At 50.8% G+C, this 17,267-nt stretch overlaps 1 protein-coding gene across 1 annotated transcript; it reads right to left on the reverse strand.

The window, feature by feature from the left end:
- Positions 1-592: 592 nt before the first annotated feature.
- On the reverse strand, positions 593-17,005 carry ACP7 (acid phosphatase 7, tartrate resistant (putative)). Its single transcript, XM_027515873.1, is given in 14 exon segments — positions 593-2,075; positions 3,466-3,603; positions 8,318-8,389; positions 8,513-8,580; positions 8,675-8,732; positions 8,822-8,929; positions 9,031-9,145; positions 9,247-9,309; positions 9,528-9,651; positions 10,764-10,820; positions 10,823-10,945; positions 11,256-11,456; positions 15,563-15,813; positions 16,818-17,005. Coding segments are annotated over 13 exon segments (1,314 nt in total). The 5' UTR covers positions 15,684-15,813; positions 16,818-17,005; the 3' UTR covers positions 593-2,009.
- Between the last annotated feature and the right edge of the window lie 262 nt (positions 17,006-17,267).

The following is a 17,267-nucleotide window of genomic DNA, read 5'->3' on the forward strand; positions in this document are numbered from 1 at the left end:
GCAGAATGCTAAGAGTTGGACATGAAGTAAAACAGGATGAGACAGAGTGTGACTGTGACCCTTTAGCTGGGGTTGTCGGGGAAGGCCGAGCCCTGAGGCTGAGCAGATGCAGCCCCGAATGAGCGGAGGGAGGGCACTTACAGGCTGAAGAGCCAGTGCACAGGGCTGGGAGCCGACAGTGAGAGAGAGCTTGGTGCTCAAGAAAGTGCAAGGAGGGAATTCCCTGGCCATCCAGGGGTTGAGACTCCCTACTTCCACTGCCCAGGGTGCGGGTTCTATCCCTAGTCAGGGAACTAAGGCCTTCCCTGGTGGCTCAACAGTAAATAATCCACCTGCCAATACAGGAGATAGGGGTTCTATCCCTGGGTGGGGAAGATCCCCTGGAGAAGGAAATGGCAACCCACTCCAGTATTCTTGCCTGGGAAATCCCATGGACAGAGGAGCCTGGTGGACTAGTCCATGGGGTTGCAAAGAGTCAGACACAACTTAGTGACTAAACAACAGGGCACTAAGATACCACATGCTGTGCAGCCAGCAAGTACTGACTAAAATAAAGCTAAATAAATAGAGCCAAGACATTAAAAAAAAAAAAAAAAACCTAAAAAAAAATGCTGCAAAGAGCCTTGGGCAGAGTGGGTGCTGGGTGGGAAAAAGATCTGAGGAGGCTGAAACCGCAATGGACAAAGCGATGTGCTGTCAGCCTGCAGAGCTAGGAACTCACTGGCTTCACTCAGGAGAGCCCTCATCCTTGAGGCCAGAGTCCAGCCTTTGCCTAAGACTTCTGGAGTCAGGTCCTGCCCATCACCAGCTCAGAACCCTCCTGTGGCTCCATGTCACTCAGGATAAAGGACAGAGACCGCCTTGTGACCCACAATGTCCCATGTGATCTGCCCTTGTCACTTCTCTGTTTTCATCCCACTCTTCCTCTTACTCTGGCTCCATCACACTGGTGTCTCCACTGATGCTCTGATGTGTTTCTGCCCCACAGCCTTTGCACTGGCTGTTCCTCTGCCTGGACCGCTCTGCCCATGTGACTCCTCCTTCAGATCTAAATATCACCCTCTCAGTGAGGTCTCCTGACCATCCTCGTGAAAACTGCCACTGTCCCCTCCCGTGACTTTCCATCCCCTTCCTGCCTTTGCTGTGTGCTTCATCACCATTTACCCTGTTATGTGCTTTACTTATCTATGGTGCTTGCTGTCTGACACCCTGGATAGAATTTCAGCTCCATGAGGGCAGACATCTCTGTGCTGTTCACTGCATGGAGAACAGGTCCTGGCACATAACAGGCACTCAATAAATAACGATCGACTACACAAAAGGAAGAGGCGAAACAGAAGGAGGGGGGAAATTTTTAAAGGGAGGAAAACAGCAGGTCTGTGAGCTCCTAAGCTTGTCAGCTGTCCCAGCTGGCAGTTTGGAGTGTTAACACTTGCCCGCTTCCAGGATAACTCGGTGGCAGGCTGGGAGACTGAGGCACAGACCACACTGGCTAGCTCCCCTTGGGCTATGGAGCCAGGCAGGATTGGCACGGAGGGCCGGCCTGGAAGAGAAGGTCGCTGGCACCACCTGCTGGACAGTGGTGTCATGACAGCTGTGCCCACCCTGCTGACTTGGGGCTAGTAAGGGCCTTTGCTAGGTGGGCAGAAGAGGAGACAGCCCAGAGAAGGCCATCACCAGCGGAAGTTCAGAGTCCAGGGAGACATAGCCATAAGCCTCTTTATTCCCGAGGCCCTGTGGACATTCCGCCCAGTCAGTGCTATGCAGGAGGGCAGGACGGTGCCACCCATGACCTGTCTTGCTTCACTCTCCCTGTACATACACCTGCTCTCCCAACCCAGCAGGCTGGGACCCCCAGCTCTCTGGGAGGTGAGAGCTGCTCCAGCTCTCTCGGGGCTGCATCCACCCTCCGTGGTGCCAAGGACGGCAGAGGAGTCGAGGCCCGCCCCGACTCCCTTCTAGGGCCTGGCAGCAAGGCCTGGGGTTCCTGATGAGAGCTGTCTCCATTCCTAGAGGTACATCATCCGGCCAAGCAGGGGTCTCACCACCCAGACATCGTCCACAATCTTCCCATCCTGCAAGGGACAAAAAAAAAAAAAAAAAAGGAGGAAATGAGGGCTGAAAGCCCAGATTCTGGGGCCAAGTGGCCTGGGTTCAGATCCCAGCTCTGTCACTGATAAGCTGTGTGACTTTGAACAAGTGGCTAGACCTCTCTGAGCCTCAGTTTTCCTCATCTGGAAAGAGAGGATGTAGTACGCACATCATAGATACTGTTAGAATTAAGTGAGGTATTTGGAAAAGGCTTAAAAGGGAGCCTGGCACATGGAAAGGACTGGGTAAGTGTAGGCTGTTACCATTAGAGTACAAACCCCAGAGTGAGACAAAACTCACTTTATACGCCAGCAAAGCCACCCTCTGTGGCCTCCAGCACATGATCCAACTCTGAACCTGACTTCCATATTCTATTGTGTTTGAGTTGGCCGGAAAGTTTGTTTGTGGTTTTCATTAAGATGTTTAGAAAAAGCCCAAATGAACTTTTTGGCCAACCCAATAAAAAGTGGGGAGAACTGAATAGATAATACACACAAGTACCTGACCCTGTATGGGCCACACAATAAATGGTAGCTACTTATCGTAAAAAGAATATGGTCTTTGTGGTCGTTTCTGTAACCTCTGGCTGTGCAACCCTGGGAAAATTACTTGCCCTCTCTGAGCCTCTGTTCTCTTAGCTGTAAAATGGAAATAAAATGTGCCCTATAGTATTATTGTGGTGATTAAAGGGACTAAATATAAGGCATTGAGCTCAGGGTTTGGTGCACAATAGTGTTCAATCAATCATAGTTATTAGTGCTATTTTAAAACTACAATGGCAAAAATACAGAAAGGTGAGCCATGATTATATGGGTCCATCTAGGCTTAAGCCATGGGGCTTTCTAGATGGCACAAGTGGTAAAGTTTTCACTTGCTAATGCAGGAGGCACAAGAAACTCAGGTTTGAGCCCTGGGTCGGGAAGGTCCCCTGAAGTAGGAAATGGCAACCCACTCCAGTATTCTTGCCTGGGAAACCCCATGGGCAGAGGAGCCTGGCGGGCTACAGTCTGTGGGGTTGCACACACATCATATTGGTTTCCTTCTGCCTGCCTCCCACCTACTTTTTCCTTCCCCTGCTTCATGTTGATAAATCCCTTTAGAACTGACCGTGTTTTAGAAACCATTCTGAGCACTTTCTATGTAATAAGTCATTCAACCCTCGTTCAATCCTCTGAGGCAGAAACTATTAACATCCCCATTTTGCAGATAGGAAAATTGTGGCTCAGAATTGCTTGAGGTTATCCAGCTGGTAAGTAGCAGAGGCAAGATTTGAACCCAGGATCTCCAGCTCTCAAGTCCACTTTTTAAACCACTTGACTCCAGAACACACTGGGCCTGCTCTCTCAGGCAGGGATCGGGCCACTGCTCACTGACCTGGTCATCAGACACCTGCTGGATGTGGACATGGGTCCCGTTGAGGATGTGCAACCGTGTGTACCCGTACTCTTTCACACGCAGGGCGCTCCAGGGCCGCGGGAAGAGGGTGAAGGGGGTGAGCAGCTCCTCACAGCCCTGCTGGAAAGAGTCATTTAGCCCCAGGGCTGGGGCAGGTGAAGTACCCTCTGGGGAGCAGAAAAGACCTGCCAGGTGGGATCCTGCCACCCCCAGGGAAGACAAAGCTGGTTAAGACTTGACCTTGGTAACACATACAACTGAGTGTTTTGACCCAGCCAGGCTTTCTGTGCCCCGAGTCTTGGACTTAGACAACAGTGCGTGGTTGTACAAGACTGTCCACTGAAGCATTTTCTGTAAAAGCTCTGAGCTGGAAGACAGCCAAATGCCCATCAGTAAGGGTCAGTTAAATAAATTAGAGCGTAGCCATCACAGAGAGGGGCAGTATAGAAAGATGGCCAAGATGTATTGTTAAGGGGAAAATGCAATTCACAAAATAGAAGAAATCGGTGGCTTTCAACCCTCGCTGCAGAGTAGACCCTCCAAGAAAGCTTTTAAAATCATCATTGCCTGGGAGAGAGGAAGTGTTTATCCTTGCAGTATAAAACTAGGTGATGTGAGCAGGAAGGATGAGGGAGCTTAAAAAAAAAAAAAAGAAAGAAAAATCACCATGTTGCAGCCATCTCTGTAATAACTGCTGGAAGCAAGAACCATCAATGGATGGTCAAAGTAGCGGCGAAAGTATGAGGAATAGCAGGATATTTGCATGGTCTCCAAGTAGCTCCGGGAGACACTTGTTAACTTTAAAGGGGAAAATCATAAGTATGGTGCAAGAGATGCGTAAACCGAGGCTTAAAGACATACCATGCACTTCCTCATAGGATACACTGAAAAGAACACAGTACTGGGGACTTCCCTGCTGGTCCAGTGGTTAAGAATCTGCCTGGCAATGCAGGGGATGCACATTCAATCCCTGGTCAGGGAACTAAGACCCCCGATGCTGCAAAGCAACTGAGCCCACACATCACAACTAGAGACTCAGTATGTAACAAAAGATCGTGCATGATGCAGTGAAGATCTGACTGCTGCAACTAAGATCTGACGAGGCCAAATAAGTAAATGTCAAAACAAACACACAGGCAAAACCAGTATCACTTTTGTGTGTTCTTATAACAAATGTGTAACTTCAACCTAATCAAACCCACACTGAGAGTCTACCAAACAACACTGCTGCGCTCTTCAAATTTTTCAAAGTCTTGAAGAATGCAGAAAGAAGGGAAAATGTTTCTGACTAAAGGAGGGGAAAGAAACAAGACACAATAATAGAACGTATGATCTTAAACTAGATCCTGGAGCAGGAAAAAAAAAATCTTTCAAGGACATGAATAGGACAATTGGATAAATCTGAATGAGACTGGATGATGGTATAGTATCAATTGTTAACTACTTGAATCTATTATACTGTACTGATGTAAGAGAATGTCCTCATTTTTTTAGGAAACACAGACGGAAGGATAAAAGGACATCATTTCTGCAGCTGAACTCTTCATTGGATCTGCAAATGATAGTGAAACTGTACACACACATATACACACACACGTGTGCACACACATATCGAGAGAGAGACAGAGACAGAAATAGAGATTGAAACAAGAATGGTTAAATGTTCACAACACCAAGGCCAAGCCCTCAGCTTCTGGTGTTTGTCCTGGGGTTGGGTCAGGGCATCAAAGATTTAAAACCTCCCTAGGTAATTCTAACATGCATCAAGGCTGAGAACTGCTAGGGTATGAAAGATGATCCGAGATGTTTTTAAAAAGTGGGTGATGGGACTTCCCTGGTGGTCCAATGGTTAAGAATTTGCCTCCCATTGGAGGGGATGTGGGTTCGATCCCTGGTCAGGGAACTAAGATCCCACATACTGTGGGGCAACTAAGCCCATCTGACACACAACTCGGGAAGCCTAGGCACTGCAATTAGAGAAAGCTTTCATGCTGCAATGTTGAGCAACACCGCACCCCCCCCCCCATGCACTGCAACAAAAATCCAGAGTAGCCAAAAAAAATGAAAAGTGGGTGATGTACTAATACATCTCTACTGAGACACTGACTAATTTGCATACACAGAAAATATTCTCAAATGCCACCCAAGAGACGTAACCATTGAGAGTGGGACTCAGTGGTAAAGAACTTGCCTGCCACTGCAGGAGACACAAGAGACATGACTTCGGTGCTTGGGTCAGGAAGATTCCCTGGAGGAGGGCATAGCAACCCACTCCAGTATTCTTGCCTGGAGAATCCCTGTGGACAGAGGAGCTTGGCAGGTTACAGTCCATGGGGTCGCAAAGAGTCAGACATGACTAAAGTGACTTAGCAAGAAGGATGTGGATGGCTGCATCTCCTGTCTGAATTTTTATCACAAGAAGTGCTTCCTTCAGATCAGATCAGATCAGATCAGTCGCTCAGTCGTGTCCGACTCTTTGCGACCCCATGAATCGCAGCACACCAGGCCTCCCTGTCCATCACCAACTCCCAGAGTTCACTCAGACTCACGTCCATCGAGTCAGTGATGCCATCCAGCCATCTCATCCTCTGTCTTCCCCTTCTCCTCCTGTCCCCAATCCCTCCCAGCATCAGAATCTTTTCCAATGAGTCAACTCTTCGCATGAGGTGGCCAAAGTACTGGAGTTTCAGCTTTAGCATCATTCCTTCCAAAGAAATCCCAGGGCTGATCTCCTTCAGAATGGACTGGTTGGATCTCCTTGCAGTCCAAGGGACTCTCAAGAGTCTTCTCCAACACCACAGTTTAAAAGCATCAGTTCTTTGGCGCTCAGCCTTCTTCACTGGATCTCACTAATGTGTTGTTGCTTAGTCACCCAGTCGTGTCTGACTCTTTACAACCCCATGAACTGCAGCACGCCAGGCCTCCCTGTCCCTCACCATCTTCCGAAGTTTGCCCAAGTTCATGTCCATTGCATTGCTGATGCCATACAGCCATCTCATCCTCTGATGCCCTCTTCACCTTCTGCCCTCAATCTTTCCCAGCATCAGGGACTTTTCCAATGAGTTGGCTGTTGGCATCAGATGACCAAAATACTGGAGCTTCAGCTTCAGCATCAATCCTTCCAACGAGTATTCAGGGCTGATTTCCCTTAAGATTGACAGGTTTGATCTCCTTGCTGTCCAAGGGACTCCCAAGAGTCTTCTCCAGGACCACAGTTCAAAGGCATCAATTCTTTGGTACTCCACCTTCTTTATGGTCCAACTCTCACAGCCATATGTGACCCACTGGGAAGACCGCTAATTTGTAAAATCAGCTTAAAAAATAAGCCCTCACTTCTTGTGGAAGTGATTGATTCCAAGGCTGCTGGGGGTGAGAGTGAATGGGACACAAAATATTCCTGGAGCACCCTGTGGAGCCAAAAAGTAAGAAAGAGCCCACAAAATGACAGGGACACTTTGGAAGGATGCGGGACCTGATCTGAGGAGCTCCCAGTGGCCAGAGTGAGAGCCCGTACACAGCAGCATCAGTAGCAGGAGAACTGGATTATAACCCACAGAAGGAAATAATTCCCCAGGAGTCCACACTGGTGCAAATCCATAACTAACCAACCAACTAAATGGGGCAGAAGGGACGACCCTTCCTCACAGGAGGTTGCTAATTAATAAATCAGGGAGAAACAAGGGAAATAGACGATTCCCAGCCGAATGCCCCAGTGATCACTGTTGCAGGCAAGACCCACTGATGGATTCAAACATTAGTAAGTGGAGACTTCCCTGGTAGTCCAGTGGCTAAGACTCTGAGCTCCCAATGCAGGGATCCTGAGTTTGATCCCTGGTTGGGGAACTAGATTCACACGCCTCAACCAAGAGCTCAAATGCCACAACTAAAAATTCCAAGTGCTGCAGCTGAAAAAAAAAGAAAAAGAAAAGAAAGATTCTATGTGCCCCAACTAAGACCTGGAACAGGCAAACAGATTTAAAAAAGAAAATAGTGGGTGAAAGTTGGGGGAGAAACAACTTTTGCAGGGTCTAAAAGCATCTCCCCCAAGATGTTTATCAGCCAAAAGGGAAATACAGCAAGTTGATGGTGGAAGAACATCCTTACACAGGTGATTCAGAGAAAGTCCTCCAGGAATGAGACACTGTGAGGACCTGGACCCCTCGGTATGATGTGCTGAGGACACAACCATCACTTGTGATCCTCTGGCCCCAAACGCGTAATCTGCATCTTGGCATGAGAAAGTATCAGACAAGCCCAGATCCACGGGCATTCAGGAAAAAAAAAACCAGAAACAAACAACTGGCCAGAATGAAAGACAAGGGAAGATGGAGGAATAGTCACAGATGGGAGGAGACTAAGGAGACACAATGAAGAAGGAAATGACAACCCATTCCAGTATTCTTGCCTGGAAAATTCCATTGACAGAGGAGCCCAGTGGGCTACCGTCCACGGGGTCACAAAGAGTTGGCTGCGACTGAGCACAAGGAGACACAAAAACCAAATACAGTGGAGGATGAGCTGGTGCAACGTGAATAAAGGCTGGAGTCCAGTTACAAGGATAATAATAAGCCCTCTGTTCTCGATTCGACCAGCAGACCTGGGCAAGCACCCCCTCCCCCTGCCACTTACTGAACATGTGACTTCAAAGGAGTATTTTACTCTTAGTTTCTGTTTCTGCATCTGTGCGATGGGCACACTACTAGGTACATCTAACCCTCTAAGAGATGCCAGCTGAATAAAGGAGGAGGCACCCAAGCTGGCACAGGTGCCACCCTCAATAGATCAGAGGTCAAAGGCAACATCCCACCCCACCCCACCCTGCCCTGCTCACGGCGGATCCTGTGATGATGTGGACAGGGCCTCGAGGGTGGGTGTAGGGCATCTCTTGGCTGCCATTAAGTACCTGGAGAAGTGACAAGGTGGAGAGGGTGTGTCACACCGGCCAGGCCCCCGGGGATCTGACTGAGGGAGTCCACTGACACCACCAGCCCCATGGGTCTCAGCCCTCCCCGGGGGCCTCCCTCACCTGGTAGTTGTAAATCGGCCACAGGCGTTCATACGAGTGCTCATGGGCCCACAGCTGCAGGTCGACCCCTGAGACAAAGCAAGAGGGGTTCAGGCCTCTGAATCCAGGAGAGAAGGGAGGCGGGGCCTCGAGAGTCCTGGGGTGGAGCGGGGGGTCACTCACCATATTTGTAAAAAAGATCCTCCAACCCATAGAACTTGCCACGGAGGCCTTTGCGAACCTAAGCAAGATGAGCAAGGAGGGGAGGGGGGCTGAGGCTCACCCCCGACCTGGATTTCAGCACCTGGTTCCCTGGGAGGGGGTGCTCACCTTGCTTTCATGCCAAGTACAGTCATCCAAATCAGCATTGGAGCAGTACATGGGCCGGTGGCCCATGGTGATGATCCACGGCCGGACCGCCCGGTTCTTATTGGCTTTCTGCAGAGAAGGGTTCAGAGTGAGGGGCGGGCGGAGCAGGGGGGAGCCGGTGATGGAGGAGGGGGTGGGGGGCACATCCCAGGGGGACAGCCACAGGTTACCTGGAGGTCGCTCTCCAGCCAGTGAAACTGTCTCTCTACCAGGTGGCGGCCGTAATGAAGGAAGAAATATACCTCGGTGGAGAGGGAGATGATGTGTGCGGGTCCCAGATCCCAGCTGGAAGGGTCAAAGGGCAGGGGTCAGAAGTGAGGGTCTCCTCTGCATCTCCCATCCTTCAGGGGAGGGAGGCCACTGTCCCTGCTCCCCCCCCAGATTACCTGTACCACAGGCCTTCGGTGTTCCCTGGCATGCTGAAGCGAGCTTTGTAGTTGGAGAAGTTGCTGGATAAAAGGAAGTAAAAGGGTAGGAGGGAGGGTCTGGGTGCCCCTCCCCCCTCTTCCCACCATCAGGCCAAGCCTGGCTCCCAGCCCAGCCCTCATCTCCTCTCCTCTCACATCCGTCAATGAGCGGCTGCAGTGTGAGAAACTAAGGTGAGACACTAGGAAGGACTGGTTTTGTCAGCCAGGCCCTCGCCCACCCCAAAGCCCTCGGGCCTCACTAGCGTTCCTCGTGATTCCCAGGGCAGGTCATGTAGGGTAGGCTAGCAGCCACGGGTTCGATGAGTTTCATGAACCTGTCTCCGACACGTGCATTGTCCTGATCCATGTTGTAGGCGAAGTCTCCTGGGTGGGGGTGGGGAGGTGGGGGGTGGAGGAGAGGATGAAGACCCAGACCCAGCTCTGCTGTTGCCAGAACTGAGAGCTTGTTGATCAAGTCCTGGCTCCCCCTCCCGCTCAGGCATCTTCAGTCCCTACCTCACACCCAAGTGCCTAGGCACTTGGAACCGTCTCCTTAGCCTCTGGTCCCTGACATGCCTGCAGGACCCAGGACCTCGCTGGTCTCCTGTGCCCCAGCACCCCAGCCCCATCTCGTCCCTTCCCAGAGTCATGAGCATTGAGACTGGCATGGTCTGCCCTGGCACTGGTTTTGTACCAGGCAGTGTTCCAGATGTTTTGCTTGATCAGCCGAATCCTCAAAACACCCTCTAAAGTGGATGTTATTATCATCCCCGTTTCAGATGGGGAAGCTGAGGTCCAGGGAGGTGGAGAGCTGACTCAAGGTCACAGAGCTGAGCTTAAGGATCCAGGAATCAAACCTCAGGAGTCTGATTCCAGCGTCTACTACAGCTTTGAATCATAGCCCCGATTTCCGTGTCCCATCTGGTTCCTGGCTCTCAGATCACAGCAGAAATGATCATGACAACCAACACTTATGTAGCACCTACAGCGTGGCAGTCAATGTCGACTTATTTCATCATGGTGCATGTGTACTAAGACGCTTCAGTTGTGTTCGACTCTTTGTGACCCCGTGGACTGTAGCCCGCCAGGCTCCTCTGTCCATGGGATTCTCCAAACAAGAATACTGGAGTGGGTTGCCATGCCCTCCTCCAGGGGAATCTTCCTGACCCAGGGATCGAACCCGCGGCTCTTACATCTCCTGCATTGGCAGGCAGGTTCTTTACCACTAGCGCCCCCTGGGACGTCCGTATCGTCATCACAACAGTCGGAAGAATCTAACCTAGTCCCAGCTCTTAAAACAGTAATACAGAGGAGAAAACCAATGCACGTAGCTCTAAGTGCCAGACTGATTTTAACCCGGGAGCCCAGTTAACCGCGACAGCATCCCCATAGCCAGTCTCTTCCCCCGTCCCTTTGGAACCACGCTGGCCCCGGCTCCCGGCCCCTTGCAGTCCTGGCGTTACCTCCCACCCCACACCTAGCAGATGCCTCCTCACCCACATGAAGAATAGCGTCGTACATGCCCTGCTGGGTGTCCCGGCGCAGTCGGGGAGGGCCCTCGGATTGTCGGCCCCCAGGTCCCCAAACACAGCCAGGCGCGGGCTCCAGTGGGGTCCCTTCTTCAAGGCCCGGAAGCGGAAGCGACGGCTCCAGCCCTGAGCACTGCCACAGCGGTAAACTGAGGGGAGAGGAAAACGTCAAAGTCTGCCGGGGCTGGGGGGTGGGGGGAGCGCCCCAGGGTGTCTCCTTCACCCCCATCCATCTTCAATTGGTGGGGGGACTGAATGGGTCTAACCCATGCCCCTTCTGACCACCTCACCCCAGGTCTCCAGCCTTCCGTTTTCATCCCAGGGTCTCATACAATAGGCTTGCAGGTAAGCAGAGAGGGTACCAGCCTGCCTGAGCCACCTGCCAATAGTAGCTGTTAGCCCACATCCCACTTCTCCTCGCATTCGCCCTTCAACACCCGGCCCCAGGGCACCTCTCACCATACTGGACCCCTGGCAGCAGCCCCTGCAGGGTGACTCGGTGTATGTAGAGCTTCCGCCGGAGAATGCCCCCATCCACAAAGAGGCTGAAGGTGCCCTGAGCCTGGAAGGGCAGGGGCCCAGAAGGCTGCAGCCCATACTGCACTTCAGAGGGCACCGGGACCCGTGTGGTCCAGGTTACAGTCATGGAGCCTGGCTCACCTGGAGAGAGAGGCAAAGGAGGTTCGGCAGTGAGGCCTGGGTAGACGTGGGGAGAGATGTGCAGAGAGTGAGAGGCTGTTGAACATTTACGAGTTAAGGACACAGGTTCCGGAGCTTCCCAAGTTCAATCCCTACTTCACCATTTCCAAGCTGTGCTTTCTTTGGGCAAGTCACTGCAGTTCTCTGAGCCTCAGTTTCCTTGTTGGTAAAATGGGATAATAATAGTATCTTCCCTACAGGGTTCTTTGAGGCTTAGATGAATAAATAAGAGGAAAGCACTTGAAACAGTGTCTGGTACAGTCAGGGTTACATGAGTGGATGGATATTATTATAAATGGTGTTACTATGTGCAGGCTTGTGCCACATACTTTACACATGACACTGTTTAGGGGTTGTAAACTCAAATGTCTGGAGGCCAGTTAGGTAATATATATGGGAACAAGGGCCAGCTGTAAGGAGGAAGGCAGCAGGGAGGGGTGGAGTCTGTGACCGAGCGTAGAGCCTGCCGTTTCGGAGTGGAAACCATTGTTCAGCTCTAGGGATGGCTGCCGTGCAGGAAGCAGGCTTGGTACCAGCCAGTCTGTCAACTTCTAGAGCAAGTCTTTATACTGCTAAGTGCTACTGCTGCTAAGTCACTTCAGTTGTGTCCGACTCTGTGCGACCCCATAGATGGCAGCCCACTAGGCTCCTCTGTCCCTGGGATTCTCCAGGCAAGAACACTGGAGTGGGTTGCCATTTCCTTCTCCAATGTATGAAAGTGAAAAGTGAAAGTGAAATCGCTCAGTCGTGCACGACTCTTAGCAACCCCATGGACTGCAGCCTACCAGGCTCCTCTGTCCATGGGATTTTCCAGACAAGAGTACTGGAGTGGGGTTGCCATTGCCTTCTCCGAAATCTTTATACAGTGGTTTTCATATCCCAAGAGCACATACAAACTTTTAAGTAATAGCTTCTAATTCTTGAATGTCAGCAACCAGGGACCTCCCTCAAGGTCCAGTGGTTAAAACTCCAGCTTCTAATGCAGGGGGCCTGGGTTCGAGGGTTCAATCCCTGATGAGGGAACTAAGATTTCTCATGCCACAAGGCATGACCAGAAAAGTCAATTTGCAAACAAACAAAAGCAAATAAACAAACCCCATTAGCAACAAAATCAAGGTTTTAAAAATAACATGTGGTGTGCGTGCACGCGTGCTAGGTCGCTTCAGTAGTGTTTGACTCATTACGACCCTACGGACTGCAGCCCACCAGGCTCCTCTGCCCATGGGGTTCTCCAGGCAAGAATACCGGAGTGGGTTGCTATGCCCTTCTCTAGGGGATTTTCCCGATCCAGGGATTGAAATGGAATCTCTCATGTCTCCTGCTTTGGCAGGCGGGTTCTTTACCATTAGTGCCACCTGGGAAGCCCACCAGGTGATTCTTTTTCCTGCAACGTGTGTACAGAAGGCACGCGCACAGGTCATTCATGGCAGCACTGTTTGTAACTGCAAAATATCGGAAACCACAGACATGCCCCTACATAGGAGCGTAACTTAAGGAACTATCTAACATCCGTATCCAGGAGCACTTCACAGCTGTCGGAAAGGAAGACGATGAACTCTAGGAACCAGTATAGAATGACGTCCAGGACACAACGTTAACAGAAGCAATGTACGAAAGAGTGTCTGTAGGCAGCTACTCTTCATGTAAGAGGGTGTAAGAGAATACACAAGTATCTGCTCATTTATTTGTACAAGAGACGTACACCAGAAACTGAACAGCTGGATTACTTACGTGGGCTGGAATGGGGAAGGGGTAGAAAAAAGAGGGGATGGGAATGGAGTAGTTAGTCGAGAGGCAGGGGTAGGATGCTTCTCAAGTCTGTCATTTTCTTAAAACCCTGAGTCCTAGAGCTATAGTCCTGTTTCATCTTTCCTTCACACACCCCAAGAAATGAACAATTAAAGCCTTCCTAGGTTGTAGCGGGGCTTCCCAGGTGCTGCTAGTGTTCCCTGCCAATGCTGGAAACATAAGAGGTAAGAGTTTGATCCCTGTGTCAGGAAGATCCCCCTGGAGGAGGGCATGGCAACCCACCCCAGTATTCTTGCCTGAAAACTCCCATGGACAGAGGAGCCTGGCTGGCTACAGTCCATAGGGTTGCAGTGAGTCAGTCACAGCTGGAGTGACTTAGCACACACGTAGGTTGTAGGGGGACGTCAATACGGAATAGAAACACTTAACAGAGGGCTGTAAGTATATCAAAAAACAGGGACCTCCCTGGCGGTCCAGTGGTTGAGAATCTGCCTTGCAATGCAGGGAACTCAGGTTTCATCTCTGGTCAGGGGACTAAGACCCCACAGGCCATGGAGCAACCCCTTTATGCTTACTCTAGCACTGAACAAATGAGTAAGTCTATTGTAGATAGAGGGAGCTTGGTTTCTCAATGTTGGAAAAAGAAGTTGCAAATGAGGAAAGAAGGCTAAAGTATACCCTTGTTGGTGGACTGAAATACTGCTGGCATTAGTAAGATCTCATGGTATCTAAAATTAGTACAAAATTTACAGTTTGAAGACCAAATATGGCAGGCTCTTAAGCCAGCCTGCCTGGATTCAAATCCCAGACTGTGTGACCTGACGTGAGACTCTTCATTGCTTTGGGCCTCAGTTTACTCTTTTGTAAAATGGAACTAACAATAGTACCTACAGCTTAAGGTCAATAAGAGGTTAAATGAGTTTTCCATCTGAATCACTTCTAAGAGTATATTTGTTATTATATCATTATTGTGTAGGCCAAACAAAGGACAGCTATGATCTCACTGGGTTTTCACAGCAGCCCTGTGAGATGGGTTTTATTTTTGTTCCAGTTTACAGAGGCCTCCAGGCAAAGTGCCTTGTCCGAGGTTACTTATCCAGCAAATGCCAAAGCCATTTCATTCATAAGGTTTCAGATTCTCAATGCAACTAACCTTTAAGAAACTACCTTAGGACTTCCTGGTGATCCAGGAGTTAAGAATCTGCCAGCCAATGCAAGGGATGCGGTTCGATCCCTGACCCAGGAAGATTCCACACGCCACAGGGCAACTGACTGAGAGCCACAACTTCTGAGCCCACACCTGCCCTAGAGCCCATGTTCTGAAACAAGAGAGTAGCCTCCTCGCTGCGACTGGAGAAAAGCCTGAGCAGCAGCGGAGACCCAGCACAGCCAAACAAATAAATAAACGAATAAATAACGAACTAAGTGAAACTACCCTAAAAGTGTCAAGGATCCAAAAAAGCAGAAAAGTCTGAGAAACTGTCACAGATAGGAGAGGACATTAAAGAGACCTTAAAAGATTTAATAAGTCAATGCCAATTTTCCCACAATATTGCTTTTCTTTTTTAAAGTGTAGTTACTTTTCATGAAAAATGTCATTTACCTTACTACTGAATAGGTTTACTATTGTTCATTTTTAATGATTGAATCAATATTTTTAAATGCCTCCATTTTAGTTTCTGATATGGCGATTGTTATGGATATAACTCACATAGGCTAAAGCTCTCTGAAGTTCTCATAATTTTTTCAGCTGTGCCAAAGCATCCTGAGACAGAAACATGTGAGAACCACTGCCACATTCCAAGTTCCCATTTGCCACTTCACAGGTTACTATTTCACTTACTCTCCACTGGGAGGTCTCACTAATATTACCCTACTGTCCAGATGAGGAGGCTGAGGCCGGAGAGGTTAAGTCACTCTCCCAAGGTCACACGGCAGATAAGCAACAAAGCTGGGTTAGAACCCAGAAGTCTGGGTGCAGAGGGTCCAGAGTCCAGGGTCTTATTACCCCCTTGCACCTCCACCCCAAGATTAAGGACCAGGAGGTATTTTGTGACAACACAATGAGCAGTTACACAATGAATAATGACAACTCCAATCCTCCAAGGAAAATGCTTACTATAGGCTGAGAACCAGAACCATTTCCCACACAGCCACATACCCTACTGCTTATAATCCCCATTTAACAGATGTGGGCAACTGAGGCTCAGGAAGACCCACCAGCCTAGACTCCCTCGGGAATCAGTGCGAAATACCAGGGCCCCCAAACCAACTGGTCCTCACTGGGAAATGCCCAGGGAGAGGTCACAGACACTTACCTGGGTAGGACAAGTGCACTTGCTCGGGGGCAGCACTGGGAGGCTTTGGGGACCCCCGGACTTCCAGGGAGAAGAAGAGGAGTAGACAGCAGCAGGTCCAGCAGGGACGAAAGGAACACATGGTAGAGGGGAGGTGGGGAGCAGGGGAAGGGAAAGGGTCCTGCAGGCATCAGCAGGAGGGGCTGAGAGGATGGGGGAAGGAGTCAGCGGGGATGGCAGGGAGGGCTTCACAGGGAGTGCTTATCCAGACTCTGGAGAGAAAACAAAAGCAAGCGTCACTCACGACTGAGAGACAAATACCCTCTGAGCCTCACTGGATGCTAAGCACTTTGCATAGATGAACTCGTGGGAGCCCGACAACATTCCTGTATTGGTAGCCTCTGTGATCATCAGCCCCGTATCACAGATGAGGAAGCTGAGCAATGGAGTGATTCAGTGGCATGGCTCAAGTGTGAAGGAGCGGAGACTGGAACTCAGGGGTCCTGGCTGCAGAACCCTTGCTTATCCGCCCTTCACTCCCAGTGCAAGAGGTTTGGGAATGGGATTGGGGGTGGGGCTCTCCATCCTGGGCATTCCACCCTGCCCTCAGAGATCTCATGGTCCTCTCCTCCATCCTGCAACCTTCCATCTTTGTGACTCCAATACCTCCACTCCATCCCCAGACCAACCAAGCATTTCATCCCACCTGGAGCAGCCCCATCCTCCCTGCCCCCATCTCAGCATCCCATCCTGCAGTTAGTGACCCCAATTTCTCCCTATTTCCTGGCCCTGCGCTTGCATACCCAACCTCCTTCTCCCCAGCCCTTCCCCTCCCGCTTCAGTTCGGATCTCCTGGTCATGGAGGACCTGCCTGCCAGGGCAGAGGCAGGTGGGGACTGTCAATCCGGGAACCGGGAGCTGGGGCTGGGGGTTCCCTCCGGGTCCCGGCTCACCCTCTGGGACGCCAGCTCCCAGCATGCGCGCGTCTCGGGCACCAGTGCGACGGTGGTATTTATGAGCCATCCCACCGCCCACAGCTGTCCCAGCCCCGGAAGAGCCTGCCTTCTCCAGGTGACGGCCTCCCCAGACAGCTGGGGCCCCGCGTCCCACTGGTCTGGCCGGTCCCAGGCGCCCCACGCCCACACGCAACCCCCCAAGGGCGGAGCGAAGGAAGGGGTACCCAGGAAGTTTTGGTAAACCACCGCCGCCACCTCCAAGCTGGCCACCAGGTGAGCGCCCGGACCGGTAAGTCTGTGCTTGTCTCCAGGAGCCTCACCCCGCAGCTGCGGAGCCCCCAGGGCACTGACACTGGTTTCCATCTCTGGCCTTTCCGGATCCCGAGGTACTCAGGTGTTCAGGCACCTTCATCCGCGACCTGAGTTGGGGTGGGGAGATTCCCCATCCCTTTCCCTCCTCACGGGCTTTGTATTCTTGGCAGTTCCTTCCTCCTCCTCTCCAAGCTTAGTTCAGTCCTTCGCAGCTGCCGCCCCGCCCCCCGCATGCTGAAAACAGAAAATCTAAGTCCACCAATCACAGTGCTGCTTCTGAGCTGTGCGACTTCGGCTGTTGCTCGACCTCGCTGGGACTTGGTTTCTTCGCCTGTGAAATGACAGTGATAACAGTATGAACACTATGGTCTATGGTGAAGTTTAAACCAGTTGACACATGAAATTGCATGCTGAGAACAGGGCCTGGCCCAGAGTAAGGGCTGGATAAGAATCAGCTG

The sequence above is a fragment of the Bos indicus x Bos taurus genome, chromosome 18, assembly GCF_003369695.1.
Source record: "Bos indicus x Bos taurus breed Angus x Brahman F1 hybrid chromosome 18, Bos_hybrid_MaternalHap_v2.0, whole genome shotgun sequence".
NCBI lineage: Eukaryota > Metazoa > Chordata > Mammalia > Artiodactyla > Bovidae > Bos > Bos indicus x Bos taurus.